The sequence below is a fragment of the Heliangelus exortis genome, chromosome 1 (genome assembly GCF_036169615.1).
Source record: "Heliangelus exortis chromosome 1, bHelExo1.hap1, whole genome shotgun sequence".
Lineage (NCBI taxonomy): Eukaryota > Metazoa > Chordata > Aves > Apodiformes > Trochilidae > Heliangelus > Heliangelus exortis.
In genome coordinates, this window is record NC_092422.1 from 94,430,793 (window position 1) to 94,448,472 (window position 17,680).

At 39.3% G+C, this 17,680-nt stretch overlaps 1 protein-coding gene across 2 annotated transcripts in view; it reads left to right on the forward strand.

Moving 5' to 3' along the window:
• Nucleotides 1-17,680, forward strand: part of APP (amyloid beta precursor protein) — a 208,222-nt gene that overhangs the window by 69,619 nt on the left and 120,923 nt on the right. For both annotated transcript variants that reach the window (XM_071755155.1, XM_071755146.1), the window contains exon 3: nucleotides 536-665. In XM_071755155.1, the coding sequence (XP_071611256.1) occupies nucleotides 536-665 (130 nt within the window). The remainder of the gene's footprint in view (nucleotides 1-535; nucleotides 666-17,680) is intronic.

Genomic DNA, 17,680 nt, shown 5'->3' on the forward strand with positions numbered 1-17,680 from the left:
ACTGAACGCAATTTTGATCTCAGCAATTTTGTAAAGTTGGAAATAGGTTTATATTGATGATGTAAACCTAAATATGAATAACTGATGCAACAGATTGTTAATACTTTATAGACTTCAGTGGGAGAGAACTGTAATATTAAAATTATTGAGATAAGCATGAGGACAGGCTATAAATTTTAGATATATGGAAATTAGGCTGAATATATGAAGTTTTGCAAGGATAGACATGGAAGTCAACTATGAAACACCTGTTCAGCTGATCTTTAGCTTAAGCAAGTAGCCAAGTTATATTTTCACAGCCTGCTGTTACCGCCATTGTATTCTGATCTGGCAGCCAAATATTTTTACTGATGAACAAACACACCAGCTTTCCAGGTAAGTGCATATCCTTATACCCTAACGTATTACACAGCAGAAGAGAGAGAAGATAAGAAAATGAGTGATATCCGTGTTATAAACATGTGTAACAGTATTGCATATCCCAGAGTGCATGCTTGTGATAACGTTTCTCATTTTTTTGTACTTCTAATGCCAGGTCTACCCTGAGTTACAAATCACCAATGTCGTTGAAGCCAACCAGCCAGTTACCATCCAGAACTGGTGCAAGAGGGGGTGGAAGCAGTGCAATGGTCACCCGCATATTGTGGTTCCCTACAGGTGTTTGGGTGAGTGAATTTCAACCTGTTTTTTTCTTGCTCTTCAGTTTTTCAGTCTCTTTATGAAAAAGATAAAGAATCTATGTAAATCACTTTTATGTCTCTGTATTGTTGTATTCTTTGAGGTGGGTTTTGTCCAATTGTCCAGTCTTTTGGAACTACATAAACCAGAGAGAGAAAGAATACTTCTGCTGTTCCCTGTACTGTTTTCATGAGTGATTGCAAACCAGGCTTCTGTTTACTCCCCTAATTTTTGTCATTATCTATCCTCTCTCCTCTTTTCCTCCCCAAAAGACATGCATATGTGCACCCAGTTTACAGGTTTGGTTTTGTGGTTTCATTTTTTTTTGTTCATGAACTTTTCCCAAAATAAATGCATTAATCCCATTATTTTTTGATATCTAATGACTGATCTCTTAGTGGGAAAGACAATAAGGATCTGTTTTTATTGAAAGCAAGCAAAAGCTTATACATTCCCGTGTTTCTTTCTGCAACTTTTTTTTCCTAGCAGTTGCTTTCTGTTCTCTCCTTTGTCCTACGTGCTTTGAATTGATTCACCAATTTAAAAGGGGCTCCTTAATTTTTTTTCTAACCTTTTTTTCTGTCAGCATTGAGAAAACAGAGTCATATCAATTTGTTGTTTTCATTAGCATTCTAGGCCAAACATTTTCTTGAGATTATTCCATGAGCTATTTAAATACATTGCTTTAACACTGCCATTTGAATTGTGATAAATTGGCTGCTGAGTTTAAATGTTGGAGTTCAGAGTTGGAACTTGGGGGGGGAGGTTTCAGTGAAAATGTGTGGAAAGCAACTCAAGCCAGTTATTCTGGAAATAAATAATTAGAGATCCAGATAAATGTATGGCCTTTCTAGAATTTTTGTTCATTTGTGTAGAACAGGAAAAACTCATGGCACTGTCTGCCTGATTCCCAGGCAGTGAGTGTGTCAACCTAAAAATGGGTCTGCAGAGTAACTAACAAGCATCCTACCTCTGTGGGCAAGGGTGCCAAAACAGCAGATGTGCAAAATCTGTACCAAGTAGTATCAGGGAAATTTTATTGTTCAGTAAAGCTTTTATAGCTTGCTTTTATGGATATGAAATAGGCATTTTTTAAAACCTGCAGTATATTGTTGCTGGTGCTACTGCAGGTAAGAATTTTTTTCTGAGCAAAAGTGTTCAAGGGGAATCCAAATTCAAGACTTTTGATGGCGGGAAGAACCTACTTCTAGTAATACAAATCCTGACTGTGGGAAGGAACCTGGTGCTTTGTGTGTTTTTTCAGATTTATATGTATGAATTGAATCGGTCACTTGCACCAAAAGCTTTAACGCTAAAAGGGACATGCTATTCTGCCCATTCGTTGCCATGTTTTCTTACATTTTCCTCAGTCAAGATAAAAGCATCATCTTGTAGTGCTGATATACTTGTAGAGCCAGATAAGTAACTTGTTAGAGGTGGGGCAGAACCTACCTCTCAGTTTCATCATGATATACTTGATCAAATTCCACGTGAGTGCACTTGCACTAATTAGAGAGGTGATGAAAGAAGATCAGACTATTGGAATTATAAAAACTATTTTTTAATATTTATTATATTGTCATCACAAGCAAAGCTCTGAATTATGATCAGGGAACTATTAAGCTCAGGACAGTCTATACTTATGTAGATTTGGTCAGTGCCCTGAAGAACTTACAGCCTAATTTAAGATAAAAGGCAATGTCATCACAAGAGCAAATGAATATAAATTGGCTATGAATAAATTTGAACTGGAAATTATGAGGAAATTTCTTCAAGAGTGAAGAGCTCTAACAGTTTTCTGGTAAAGGGAGTAAGAAGTCTAGTATTTTAAAAGGAAGTTAATAAATTTATGAACAGAATTATATGCAGTTCCCTGCAGGTGTCAGGAACTAGACTTGTACTTGTAAGGTGTCTTTCATGACTTGCCATTTTGAATGAAGAATGATCAGGAGTTGAATGTCTGCTGATTTAGGTAGCCAGATAGGCTTTGCTTGCTGGAGGCAAAAATTTTACAAGACATTTAAGCACCTTGTGCCCATTAATACTTTGCCCTTAGCTCCTATTTTATATTTTAAAATCCCCCATATGTTGTTTTTCATCTGATTTCCTTGTAATTGAGGCTTATGCAGTTGGGTCTGCCCTCACTTGTGTTTGTCATCCTTCTCCTACGCTGCCGTTCATTGTTTGACCCTAAAAAAGAATAAAAGTAGCAGAAACTAAAGCCTTAAATACTGGTGTTGCTAGTAGCTTGCTGTGAGTAGAGTAGCCACATAATGACTTTCACTGGAGGAAAAAATTTGAATGTGAAGATCCTCTGTGATTTCCCCATCAACCAGCCTTCTACTTGATGTGTGTGGTTAAAGCTGGAATTCCTTGTATGTTGTATTGAAAGTGCACTAGAGAAGGAGGCTGGAACAGGGGGTCATTTTCCCACTCATGAGGCTGAAAGTCCAGCCCATCATGTGAAGTTGGGCTTTCTTAGTACCCAGCAGCTCTTCTTCCTCTGTTAGTGGTAGCCTGCATTCTCCTCTCCAGGCTCGGCACTGTGGAGATAAGGAGCCAACAGGTCATGGGACAAACAGACCCTCTGAAATGATACGAAGTCTTAAAGGAACAAAGTGTGGTTTGGGGTTTTTAACAAAGGTTGTTCATTTCCCATTGGCCAGTTACCTGTTTAATTTCTTCATTTGATTTTTGTCTGTAGTCTAAAAGTTGTGTTCAAATACCTTAAGTACTATTGGTTCCTTGTAAGTCAGGGAGGTAGCCTGGAGGCAGATTGAATTCCTTCCAGCAGAGTTTCCTAGTTGTGATGACAGATTATTTTCTTTAATAATTTTATACAATATAATGTTTGGGTCTGGTTTTTGGGTTTTTTTTTTTGTAACTAATCCTGTAGCTTGCATAAGCAGCTCAATATGGGGGTAATGATTTGGAATACTTTTTCCTAAATCTTAATTGTTACAGAACTTTTTAATCTCCTACTAGTACTGCTTCGGTGCTAAAAAATAATTTGCTTCAAAGGTTATATCTTGCCTGTAAGCTCTGTGTGTGCCTCGGCTATCCCTGTGGTAGCTGCTAGTGGGCAATTTCCAAAGTCAGAAACTGGCAGTAATTTTAGGTCAAGTAGACTCTTGATGTTGACCACCATTAAATCCATTGACTCTGGTAAGAATTGGTTTGCCAAAAGGAAGTTTGGCAGTGAGCAGCTGATCCAGCAGGGTTGAGTCTTAGAAATTTTACTTTGCTGTGAGAATCACTTTCAGTACATGGAGTCAGCTTACAGTTTCTTCCATCTTATTTATTTTTCACAGAGGTGAGAAATGGCAAGTGACAGAAATGTTTCTACTTTCAGGCCAGAGCATTTTCACAGTCCACTTGCATCCTGGTCTTCAGTCAAGGCATTTTGAGACCATTAGAGAGCATATTGCTACAGGACTTGGATGCTCCATTGAGTTTTTTCTCTGAGACACATGCATGATGGTAGTTACTGCAGCTATTTGTAGCAATATACTTGAGTAATATTGAGCAGATTTACTGAATTACACAGCTTTGTATTTTCTTTTCTTAAGTGGCAGCAACTAAAGCATGAAAGTAATATTTGTAAATGTGGCAAAATGAAAGTCCCTTATTTGAGTCAGCCATGTGTGTCTGCAGTGACCACATAAATACATCCTGTGAAGAAGTTCTAATTGAATCCAAACAGAAAAAAAAATTAATTTAATTTTAAGGTATTATTTTGAGCCTGTGTTCAGGGATTCACAATGTTTTTTAAACCAAGCTTTAAAAAAATGTTCTCATTAAATAAATCTGATTTTAAAATGTATTTGCTGCACACTTCCAGGGACATGGGAGATTACTGCACAGTGTCAGTTCACTGAGGTAGGGAAGCTTCTTGTGAAAGGAAAATTGTTGAGTAAATTTTAGTTACCTTTCTGAACACATTGAAGGCTTTTAAGACTACTTTAAGTAGGCTTTTTTTAAGACTGCTTTTATCTTTCTCTTTTTAGTCAATGACAAGGCCCAGTGAGTGCTTATTATGGCTTGAAACTCTGTTATCCACCTTATAACAGAAATAGAAATCTAGGTGAATATTTACATCTCTTGAATTCTTATGTTTGACACCTGTGTTCAAGGGGAAAAAAATCTGGACTTGAGGGCTTTTTTTTATCAATACAAAGATAAAAGGGCTAAATGGCACTATTTGGGTGAGGAGTGTGCTCCTTGACATAGAGCCACAAATGTGTTTTGGTGCGACGCGGTGTGCTGGTGAAAGAGCGAAGGTCTGCAGTGCTTCCTTGGCATGGTGCTGGGTGTCTGTGCTCACATACCTGCAGCACAGAAAAAGCAGGTTTCTGTAAGACTGAGCCCTCCAAAATGGTGACAGCAAGCTTGCTGTGAGGCACAGCTCCAGGGCTTCATCAGGCAGTGTTGAGAAGGCCACAATTTTGAGTTTGTTTTATGGGAAACATTCTTGAAAAACATCCTGGCCACAAACCCGGCCTTGTTAAGGTTGGAGGGAGATCTGCCAGCGGCTGCAGCAGGAGGGGAAGGATTTCTGCCCGTGTTGGGGCAGTGTGGGCAGTAATTGGTTCTCGTTTCCTCTTTGCGCTCTCCACTTCTTGCCTGAGGAAAAAGCAGCTGGTGGATTTGTGCAATGTGGTCTGTAAAATAAGGTAATTTACTCGGTGTTCTCAACTGGCAGTGGGAGCAGGAATCCTTGTTCCAGCTCTGTGATTCTTTGAATACCTTGGGTAAATGTATGGCTATAGTTTGTTAAGTAGATAACATTTAATTACTGTTGGTGAAATACACTCCAGCCTAGCTGCTCGTTGTGCATCATAGCCCTGGAGAGAGAAGAGAAACTAAATTATGCAGATGTTCTTGGATCGACCTGTGGGTATGGCAGATAAACAACTGCAAGGTGGGGTAATTACCAGGGCATTGATTAATTGTGCTGTGTAAAGTGCTTGCTTGCATACTCACATGTGATTCTGTTTCATTATCCTGTTAATGTATGCTGCTAAAGACTGTATTCAGACAGCATTTGAAGGATCCAAATGTATTGGAATATCATTATGTATGTAGCCTCTGTCAATCAAAACATGATTACTTGCAATTGTTTGTTCATAAATAAGTGGATTAGGTTATATGACAAGTACATTTTGCTGTTTGGTTATGCACTGAAAAATCTGGCTTCTCTTTCTAGCTTTAACATAAGCATCTTTGAAAGTATTTATTAACTTGTCATGCTTTATTATTCTAACAGCTTGTAAAGTTACCCACTTGCTGGTGTCAAAAGAAGAGGCATACTCAAGTTTTGATACGCATGCCTAGGCAGTTATACCACAGAAATCACCAAGGTTATACTTGGAATGAATCATTTACATAGATATATCTATAATTGGCAGTTCTTGTGTTTCATTTGGTAGTTAACTTGCAGTTTTTTAGTGTGGGATTTTTTCCACACAAGCATGTGAAGTGCCTGTTTACTTTTGCTACATGGCAGCACTTTTTTTTTTTTTTAATTTTTTTTTCCTCTCCTCTCAGCTCACTTTCCAGTGTATCTGTATCTGACTGACAAAGCTTCTCTTCCAGATACTTTGGAAGCACTTTCCACAGGCTTTTCCATGCAGTACTGAATCAACAGAATGACTTTAAATAATTGTCTTGGAGTTTTCCTGTCCCTGCTAGTTTAGCAATCCGCCTCCAGTTCACCTCAGTCTCAGCTCAGCCATGTGAGTGTTGCAGACAAGCCTCACACCACACTCTTTTCTTAAAATAAAAAAAATGTACTTAGTTTCAGCCCACATGAGTACATCACATCTAGGTTTTTTAGTGACAGTGCTATCTGACAGGAAGGAGAGGATCTCCAAAAATAGTGACAATCTGAATTGCTTAGTGAGGAGGCCACTGGTAGAGAAATCCTAGGTGCAATAAAAGGCACAACTGCTCACTGGGAGAAATATTTCCTCTCTTTTCTTTGCCCCCTCACAGACAGTATTCCTGCCTACTAGTGGTATTTTTGGTTTAGTGCTGGCAGGAGGACGAGGAAGCCCTGCCTGCACAGGCTAGGCACATTTTTTTGTGGAACCGCAAACACTGCAGGAATAACGAGGTGTCCTAACACACTGGCTTCCTTCCACTGCAGCAAAGCCTTGGCAGATGCTCTCAGCCAGGTCCCTGCCCAGGTCCAAAACCTCACTTGGCTGCACACTGGCAGCTCTGTCGTGTTGTGCCGGGGGTCAGTTTTCTCCTCTCCCTGTGCCCTTGTGGCTGAGGTAACTGCAGCGAGACTCCAGGGCCTCAGTTCATCACCCGTGCTCTTAAATGTGCTTCTGTACAGCAGAGAGATCAAGAGCAGTCCTTAACATGCTTCAGTGAAGCAAAATGGTTTTGTGTTACACCTGAACTCTGTTGGGTCAAATTTTATGGTCGGCTTCCATAACAGAGGAAAAAAAAAGTGGCTGTTAAGCATCAGTTGGGTTACTGATCATTCATCCAAACAATAATGAGCTTATCTTTCTTTCATAATTCTGAGCAGCTGTATTGCCTTGTGGTTTATAACTGTGTTTTTCCAAGTATTTTCTTTGCAGAGTAGGACCACATAAATCATTGAATTGACCTTCGACATATTTCAGGAGACAAAATATCATCAGCTGGAGGAAGAGGTGGCAAGTGGGCAGAGTAATATTGAATGAGGTAGCCCACCCGTAGCATGAAAACTCCCTTAGGCAGTCATGGATCTCTTTCTGGAGACTTCCACCTCCTCACTTGAGCCAAGCATCAGTTCAGCTGTTGGTTTAGCCAAATCCTAGCGGAAGGTCTGGAAACCTTGAAGAGATAAAGCAAAATTAGCGGTTGGGTGGTGAGGAGAATGTGCCTTTATCTGTGACTGAGACTAAATATAAAACATCTTACTTGTGTATTTTAAGAAGAAATAAATACGAATTGGTGTATTTCTGTGCATTTTTAGAGTGTACATAGATTTTACTTGCTTGGTGACTGGACTAAGGTTTTAGTAAGAAAAGGATTTGTGTAAGAGGTCACAACACAAAAACTCTTTGAGATCTGGAACATAACAACTCTGCAGATCTACTCCTAAATCAGTAAAGGAGTTCCTTATATCTAAATGTTGAAAATGTGGGGTTTTTCTTTACAATGGACAAAACAGAAATATTAAAAAAAAAAAGTGCTGTGTATACCCTTCAGGAGCAGCTCACAGGAAGCAGTCACTGATTAGTCTTCTTCATAGCTATCTGTTAAAGACAGCATTACAAATTGTAGTAAATACTGTTTCTGATTTTTTTTTTTTTTTTTTTTTTTTTTTTTAAATATTTTTTTTTATGCTTAGGAACTTGAAAAGATGAATCAGTTTTCTGCTTGAATTACCAGTGCTAGCTGGACTAAATTTTCTTCTCTTGTAATTCTCTCCAGGCTATCTGAATGTGTCAGGGATTAAACCCAGCACGTTCCTGCTTTTTCTGCAGTGCTTTATATAAAATGAGTTAAACACACAAAAAGGGTTGCTGATCAAGTATTAGTAAGGCTAAAAAGTACTCATAAATTAGGAAAGGAGTATGCGAAGGTGGCTTCCTGACCATAGATCTACTTTCCCTGTGGAGGGGAGGCTTCCCTCATAGAGGCTGCTATTGTGGAATGGCTTCCTCTGCCCTCACTGTGCCCTCTGTGTACCTGATAGAGCTGTTCTTTGTGCTCTTCAGGCCTCCTACCTCAGTGTCTCCCACAGCCTTAGTTACTGCATGTCATTCTAATCCTTCCTACATAAAAATAAGTTTCATGGCTTGTCCATTGTACACATCCAGCTTTTGAACAGACAAACCTGGAACTTTCTATCTCAGCATCTTCCTAGTGCCACGGATCTGATTCATCCTTTGTTTTGGTGTTTCCTTCAACATATAGTACTTAATTTTGCAATGGGAGAATTCTGCTAATTAAAGGATGTTGTTTGCTTAGCCTTTCAGGAAGGAAAGATGGGGAGAGGGGGAGAAAGGAAGTGTACATCTTACCACATGTCATTAAATCCGTTTGCATATGGAATGTCTTCCCACAGATTTCTATCACCTAACTGAAAGCAGTGGTAAGATCTCATGCTTAATGCATTCTTGTCATAGGGGAGGTTTGCCAACAGATTTGATGCAGTTGTTAACTGCAAAGAAAGAGTCATTGATGGGTATTACTGGATATGTCTAAGAGATGCTACAGAAAATCCTTGAAACTTTTCCGTAAGCTTGTTTTGGGGGGTGGTGGTGCTTTTTTGAAGTGCTGGACATCTAGAAATATTGGTCTTGTCAGTGAGCATGATACTGAAGAAAAGGTTCTGCTTTTTTTTAAAGGAGTAGCTTAACAAATGGATAGTATGTCTCCTTTGGTTTGTCAAAAGAAATTTAACAAGGTCCATTACCAGAAGCTATTAAAGAAATTAATTTACCGTGGAATAGAAAAGAAAACTCTTATGTAGCTGAATAAGAAAAAGGATAAAAAAGACAGGAATTAATGGTCGATTCTCAAGGTGGAGAAAGGTTACCAGTAAAATTTCAAGGGATCAGTTGTTGTGCCTATGACATTGAAAATATTTATGATTTGTAAAAGTGGGTGAATTGTGAGGTGACCCAGTTGATGATTACATTGAATTATTCAAGGTAGAATTAATAAAAGCAAACTGTGAAGAATTTGATATTGATTGACTGGAGTTTGAATGGCAGGAGAAAATTGATGTAGTAAAGGCAGTGTACATGGGGGAAGCACAAAATAAATTAATCTTACCTCAGTGTATGCTGTGATGTTGTGAGTAGACTCTAACATACCAGGACTGAGACCTTGGGTATTAATAGCTCTGTGAAAACATAGATTAATTAGTGCCAAAAAGCAGTCTTAGGTGTTATTAGGAAGGAGATGGGGAACAACATGTAGAACATAATTCTACCACTGTGTCAGTTATGGACTTTGCTGTATTTTATGAACCCTGTGTGCAGTTCTAGTCTTGGTCATAAGAAATATATAGTAGCATAGGATGGAGATGCTTGAACAGAATGACAGTTCTGTGCAAAGTCATGAGTAGCTTGAAGAAGATGGGTGAGGAATGGTCATTCACCCCATCTTACAGCATGAGACCTCTGGTTATCAAATGGGACTTGCAGGCTTCAGGCTTCAAGTAAACAAGAAGTCATTGCATAGTTGTATGTTTTTTTTCACAGTGTGTGTATGAGCTCATCTTTCTGCCACTGAGAGCCTACAAAGCTTCAAAGCCCACTGGACAGTTTACTACAAGATAACTCATCAGATGTCAGGGACCTTAGTCTTGTATCTGTGGAGGTGGTGTTGGAACACTGTCTTGGAAGTATTGCCTCATGCTTTGCTACACCATGCACCCTTTTTTGATGTGGTGGTGTATCTGCCTGCTGTTGACCATTTGAACTAAAAGTTTTTTCTGGACTGAGATAGGCGTTCTCATGATTAGGTGGGTTCCTTTCCTGTATCAAAGTGTGCTTGCTATTAGTCATCTCATTCCCATCTCTTCTAACCTGCTGCTCTCCTGTTTTTCTATATGTCTGTCAGAGGAATACTGTCCCCTGTCCTGTTCTTACCTACTCAGTCTCATTCAAGGTTTTTCATCCTTGGTCCTTTCTTTGGCTCACTAGGCACTGTTGTCCATCAGCATTCAACTAAAGCCTCTTTGCCCCCAGGCACTGGTTTTTTTTCACCTCTCCTTTTCTTCTGAGTAATCCTCTTTCTAGCTTGACATCTGTCTCCTCATCTCAGCAACTCCTCTTCTGCTTCTTCTCAGCATGGGCTAACCAAGCCAATCTTAGTGGTGTCTGCTTCCTTATCAGCTCTGACATGTGTCTCCTGTCATCTCATTCCACATCTAATTTTTTCTAGTTAGCCAAACAGATAGAGACCCTGTATTCCTTCCTGGGAGCAGTGTAATTAGTCTGTTGTAGCACAAAGGAAAGGTAGGATTTGAGAGGCAAAAAATACCTTCCTGTCACAGGAAAACTGCTCTGGATTCTGGATGGTAAGGTGTTTGTGCACACCCATCAGTACTTCATCAAGGTAAAGAAATGTATAATTAGCTGAACTTAGCTTGTACTTTTGTATTTTATTTTTCAACAAATTGCAGTAAGATTTGGTTTATTAGAACATTTTTTATTACGACTGCTACTGGCAGAGCAGGGGTTGTTCCTGTTATTGCTTCATTTGTGTTGACTGTGCTATCACTGTCAGATGATCTAACTGCTGTGACAACTTCTACTTAAAGCTCAGCTAAGCTGAAGATGACTTAGTGTTGTAGAACAGAATGGTCATTCATTTCCTCCTTTGGTCAAATTTGCCAAATGTTTTGAATGGTCTTTAATTTCCCTTTTGCAGGGAAAAGTGCAGAACTGTGATGGTATGTTTCCTTGCAGCTGCATTTAATTCTTGTTTTAAAACAAGCGAAGCCCACAGCCTTAAGGATTTAAGATATTTTTTTCCCGTCCAGTTCTTCTATCCTGTATGTTGCTTATAACACTGGATGATCTGAAGGTTTCATTAGTCTGCATTTGAAATCCTTTATCTTGTAGGCAGGACTGAAGAGCATTGGTGTCTCATTTTTTAAGTGCTGGCATTGTGCTTCCTATGCATCAAGCCCAACATTGCAACTGAATGAAACAGGGAAACTCAGAATAAACCCACTTCAAGTTCTGAAATCCAAAGGAGAAAAAGCCACAGTAGTGGGCAGAACGTTGGGATTCTGTTGAAACTGCATTTCCAAAGTCTTCCAAAAGAGCAGGTTGGGCTTGTGACATGTTTTTTAAATACCTGCTTCTTGAGAGAGGCTGCACAATCCTTTGTTTTGTGAGTCCGGGAAGTGTTAAGCAAGGTAGAGATTCCACTTGATTGTTAACTTTGTGCAGAAACAAAGGGGTGAATTCTTTGGAAACATGGGTTGGTGCTGCCTTGGTGTTTGTCCTTGAGTATGCCTTGTTTGGCTTCTAGAGTCTCCTTGGGTTTGCAAATAGCTGAAGCACCTCTCGTTGTATAAAGCATAAATTAGCAATGCTTCCAGGGTATAAGCAGTCTCTGTACAAAAGCTATCATTGGGTACAATGAGTTGTATGTCATGCCCATGTTATTTTTCATTACTTTCAACAGTATTCTTGTGCTCATGCAGTTTAAAGGTAGCTTTCTATTTAAGCTGTATTGCTTTGAATTTAAGTTTTACATTGGTTTCTAGATTTGTTTGTATTTAATGGCACAATACTTCCACTAAGACATCAGAATTCTTCTTAATGAAAAATGTGTTTGTTTTTTAAATAGCACAGTAAAATGATTCTTAATTTGTTAAGCATAGCAACAAGTTGAAAAATGTGTGCTATGACCAACAGTATATGCACTTGTTTTTTGTTGTCAGAGTGCTGGGATGAATTGATCTCCATATTTGCCTTCTGTTTCAGACAGGCAAAAAAAACCCCAAACTGTATTTAATGACTTAAAAGCTTTTCTTTGAAAGGCATTTTGTCCTTCATTAAGAGGGTTGAGACATTTGTTCCTAAATCACAGAGTACCAGAATGTTTTAGGTTGGAAGAGACCTTCAAGACCATCCAGTTCAGCCTTTGACAGGCACTGTAAGCTCACCACTAAACCATGTCCCAAAGGACTAGGTCTACACACTATTTAAATACCTCCAGGGATTGAGACTCCACCACTGCTCTGGGCAGACTATTCCAATGTTTGACAAGCCTTTCAGTGAAAACATGTTTCCCAGTATCCAGCCTACACCTCCCCTGGTGTAGGTTGCATCCATTTCCTTTGGTCCTGTCACACAGCACCATGGAGAAGAGGCTGTCTCCCTCCTTGCTCCAACCTACTTTGAGGTTGTTGAAGAAGAGCAATAAGGTCTCCTCTCAGGTCTCCTCCTAAATATGCCCTTACATTGTCAGCCTTAGTGAATAGCCTGGCTTTTGGGAAAAGTTTGTGTCGGAGAGCTCATCTGTAACCTTAGAAAAGTGTTTGCAAAATGACCTTCCATAAGACCAGGGAAGTACTTGGTTAATTTTCAGTGAAGTATTTCTCATTTAGGTCACACTGCCCTTCAGGCAGAGGACTGATACTGCAGGTACTTGTGATGTGACAGTACACCACCTTTATCTGCCCTCAAAGGATAAATTGTCCATAACTGGCAATGGGAGGCATGGCAGCATTACAGGGCTGTGCTCAAAGTTCTGGAAGTAGCTCAAGTCCAGCACACATTCATTCATCAGACCTCACTGCTGACAGCCTCAGGGCGAAGCATCAGTGTCACCTCATGTCAGCCAGGCTCCTACCCACCAGTAGTTCCCGTGAAGTGCAAACTGGGATTCAGGGGCTGCAGGGCTGCATCTGTGGAGCTGTGCTGGTATGACACCAGCACTGGATGGATTGCTGTGCTCGGAGTGTGTCCCTAGGGAAAGAGTTACACTGCTTCATGGTTGTGTAAACATCCAAAATCTATGCAAGATGAGCATGCTGACATTTGAAGGTCGAGCATGTTTCAACACTTGCAGTCCCTTACCCAGAAGCACAGGCATCTTTATCATGCAAACAGAAAGTCCCTTTGGGTTCCTTCCCCTTTTGCGTGAAAGCTTATACTTGTGATTGATGCTAAAATCTACTGTGTAACAGAAGACGTTTTGTGTTCAAATGTGGGGTTTTTTGTTTGTTTTTGTTGTGAATTTGCTTCTCCTAAAGCTCTTCTTCATGTCAACAACCCTGAAAAATGAGAGCTGGGTAGTTTACAACTAGCGGCCCTCCATCTGACACCTCTTCTAAAAGAAGAGGTAGTAGTATAGAGCAGTAGTATATTTTTTTTAAGAACCATTTTGACTGTCTGTGAGATTTTTGTACTTGCAAAGCTGCATGGAGGCCAGGTGAGGTGAGTGAGTTGTCAGGATGGGACAGGATAGTCTTGAAGACCTTCCTGCTTAGCCCCAAGAAGCTGGGGGGCTGCTGATGGGGAGGCACTCTGTCCCCTCCAGGGCAAGCTGCTGCTTCTCTCTTACTATTATCTGTCTGCCTGCCAGTCTTGTCTGGGATATTATTGTAGGGAGTATCAAAGGTGTCTTTAGTTTATTCATCCTTGTTATAGCAAGCTAAAGGAAGAACAACTACAGTACCCAGAGGTAGGAATACACTGGCATTCAGTTCCCAAAGCAGGCATCTGCTGGGATTACCTCGGTGTTTTGGTTGTGTTTTTTTTTAAATTTGTTCTCCATGAGAAGACTTGGATTGGTTTTATTTGAAAGGGGCTGTGCCCTACTCTTCTCCACTTAGGACTTCATTGGGTTAAAAATGAAGAAAAATGGCAGTGTTAGGGGAGTTATGAACTGATGGAAGTGGAGAATATCGTTCTGCAGAGTGGTTGCGCATCTCCACTTTGGTTTGAAGCCTCCTAGATTCATTCTATTTATCTGTATCATACCAGCAGAATACTTAATATTAGCCACAGCCTGCTTGTTAGCAGAAATAAAGCTAATAGCTTTAATACTTCATTAGCTTGAAGAATTGCTGGTGATTTTCTGATTACAGTGTAGTCTTTCCTCATGAGTGGTCTCATCTGTATTAATGAATGTATGAGCAGTTGTGCATTTTGCTTTTGCTGTGGGTTTAAGCTTTTTCCAGACATTTTGAACTTTCCCAGTGGCTTCCAAGTTGAAAAATAATACTTGGGGGTCTTAGTATGTTCAGAATCACATGGAAACTTTTCCTGGTGACCACTAAGGAAGCTTAAAGATTTTTTTCCATTTTGTACTTCAGTTTAAGTTGAACATGTGAGTATGATTTAAAAAAAAAAATAAAATTTGTTGTAATAACCTTTCTGCTAAACCTGTTGAATTTTTGTTGTTGTTTTCCACCAAGGAGTTTTTTGTATGTATCTAAACAATGCAGAATTGATAGGCAAGAGTTGTAGCTTAGTTCTTTATTCAAGCTGAAATACTTAACCTGGCCATTAAAAATGTTTCCTAGTTTTTCGGTTTGAAATACTTGAAAGATTACTAAAATCTGTGGTAGTTATGAGGATCATGATTATTGGAAATTACTTACTTTCTGCATTAATAGATTTGATCTTTAACTCTCAGTTGCTTTGTCAGAAAATTCTTGATGTGTAAAATATTTAAATTACCTTTTTTTCTATTAGATCCTTGCAACTAGGTCAACAGAATACTGAATCATAACTTGATATCAAAGTTAATTTTGGTAACACAAATTAATTTTAGCTCTGTAGTAATACCAGCTTCTAGTTCTTTTTGGAGTGTCTGCTTCTAAGGAAGTCTGATCCATGCTTTGAAGGAGACTCTTTTGTTTCAGTTCTTTCTTTAGCTGTTTTCCATTTAATTGGCCTTGCATATGGTGTATTTTCTTACCTTTTAATACAATTTAACCTAGGACATAACTTCTGAGTATCTGTTACTTTGTTAAATAACGATCTTCACCTAGTGACTGTTCCTCATTTGTTAGAATATTATTGGTTATTTACTATCTGCTCCCTACGACTACATGTGTTTGGAACCAGGCTACCCAACAGAGATTACAAACCCTTCAGGCAAAGGACCATCTTACCTTTTTTATCATGCTTTACACAGGAGCATCCTGCTTTATGACTGAAAACCCATCTTTTTTACCTTACAGTACAAATGAGAAATGATCAGCAGCAAGCACATGAGTCTAGGTCTGAAGCTGTTTCCTTTTACCCGTTTTCTGAGTTTTTTATTCAATCTGTACTAAATATATGGTAGGCAAGCTCCTTCCCTTTGTGTACCGTGCACTTTTTTTGTGTGTAATTTTATTTTTGGAAAACAACTTTCAGGAATATTTCCTTCTTACAGTGAAAACCGTGATAAATTCTGCAACTGACCTTGAATTCAGCTACTTGTGTACCAGGCAATTTTTCCTATATATGTTTTATAACTTGGCTAAGCTTGAATTGAGTTACATAATTTTTCTTTAGTCTGGGAAAAAACAAGTCTTTGGGGCAGGGTTTCAATCTTATGGTTCCTGCACTGCCACACAGAGGCCAGTAGCTACCTCTGGAAACTTTGCTGGAGTGAGTTGAGGGATTTGGTTTTGATTTTCAGCTGCCTGTCCTCCAACCTTCCTCTTGCAGCTTGTCTCAGTTTAGTAGAGATCAGCTGCCAAACTGTTTTGGTGAAATGTGAGTCAATAAACAAATAATCAAATAATAAACAAATAATAAAAAAATAAACAAATAATCCCCAAATTGCCTTTAGGCAAGGCGTGTCTCAAACCCCAGGTCTCCTAATCTTCCTCTGGTAATGCTGGCAGGTGGCCAGACTTGGGGAATGCAGCTGAGGAAGAGGAGAACATGAAGCCATCCTTTTTCTGAAAGAAACATTGACTTGGGTTGACCTAGGTCAATCTAATCCATCTTTTTCAAAAAATTGTGACCACTGTAAACACAAGCTCTCATGCTTATCAATTCTTCATGAAACATTTGCTACCTAGAGTAGTTTCTTGCAAGTTGTCTCCAGTTTCATACTCCTAAACACTGTGTTGGTCTGGAAAATAGAAAACATTGCATTTGTAAATCACAGTCATCATTGTATTGTTGTTGTAGAGCACTGAAATGATAAATCCTTCATGGTTCTTTCTCTGTTTCAGATTTTGGAGAAAAAAACAAAGTCAAACTTCAGACTAGTTACACTGTGAACTTCCTCTCCATGTGCCCTTTTGCCCTGTTCTTTAAATCAGAAATATTTTGTTATGCCACTCCGTTCTCAGTTAGTAAAGGAAACAAGGTTTTAGATTAAAACTTGATTGAATCTTAATCTATTTTTTTTTCTGTAGCCTACCCAGAATCCATTTAGTACTTCATTTGTTCTCCTTTATTAACTAACAATGATCCTCCAAGTTAATTTGGCATATCATAAAGGAGTAATATTGAAGTCTCATACACCACTTTTTTTGCTAAACTCTCTAAAATGGTAGGCAGCTGTAAAGTTTTATTTCAGTTTTCAGTTATGTAATATCATTTATGCAATATCTCCGGTGTCAAGGCGCTTCAAGAGTAACTTTTAAATTCTAAAAAAAGGGAGGGTGTAATTTCAAGTTAAATTCTACTACCATTTTTATTACATATGGGCAATTGCCTGTGTACAATTACTGGTATCTGTTCTGTTACAACAGAATAAATTTACAGCAGGTTTTCCTGCATTATCAGAGGGTAAAGCTCTTAAGAAAAATGTGCTCTAAAATAGCATGTATGCTTCTGAGGCCAGCTCATTTAGTTAAGGGTGTTGGAGAAATGGAAATATGCCTTTCTGAGCCTTCCAAGTGCTTTGAAGTGCCACCTCTTCCTGTTTGTTCCTCCTCCCTCTTTCAGAAATAGAGCTTGCAGTGTGTCTCTGAGGTCACTCATTGCCTAAGAATCCTGTTGTGAACTTCATGTCCACAGGAGAAAGTAAGAACTGTGTCTTCACTGTGTTTCAGCCTGTGTGCCACACCAGGAGATGTGAGCTACTTCATGCCAGACATTCCTCTTTGAACTTGGTTATTGGTCTCCCCTCTCTCAAGATGTCTGTGTATCACATAACAATTTTAGCTGAGGATGAAAGGAGGTAAAGTAGCATCTCAGGGGAAAACCTACTGAAGAACTCATTGATGTTGCCTCTCATTTGGAAAAACTTTTGTTTAAGTACTGCTTAAAGCATTTGTTTTGCTGAATTGGGACCTCAGTTTACTCGATCCTTTTCTTTGCCATGGCAGGTTCAGATTTCACAGTGAAAATGGCTGTGCTGCAAGAAGGTCTTGAGCACCATCCCAGCTCCAGCAGACCCCCCCTTAGAGGGACCCACCTTACATCTCTTCTAGCAGCACCTGGAGCTCAGATTAGCCAACTAGAGAAGTGGTTACATGACATAAGTAAGGAACAGAATGACTGCACAATTTTAGAACCCAGTGAATACATCTGAGCCATGCAGCAGAGGGAAAACAATTCCTCCAAGT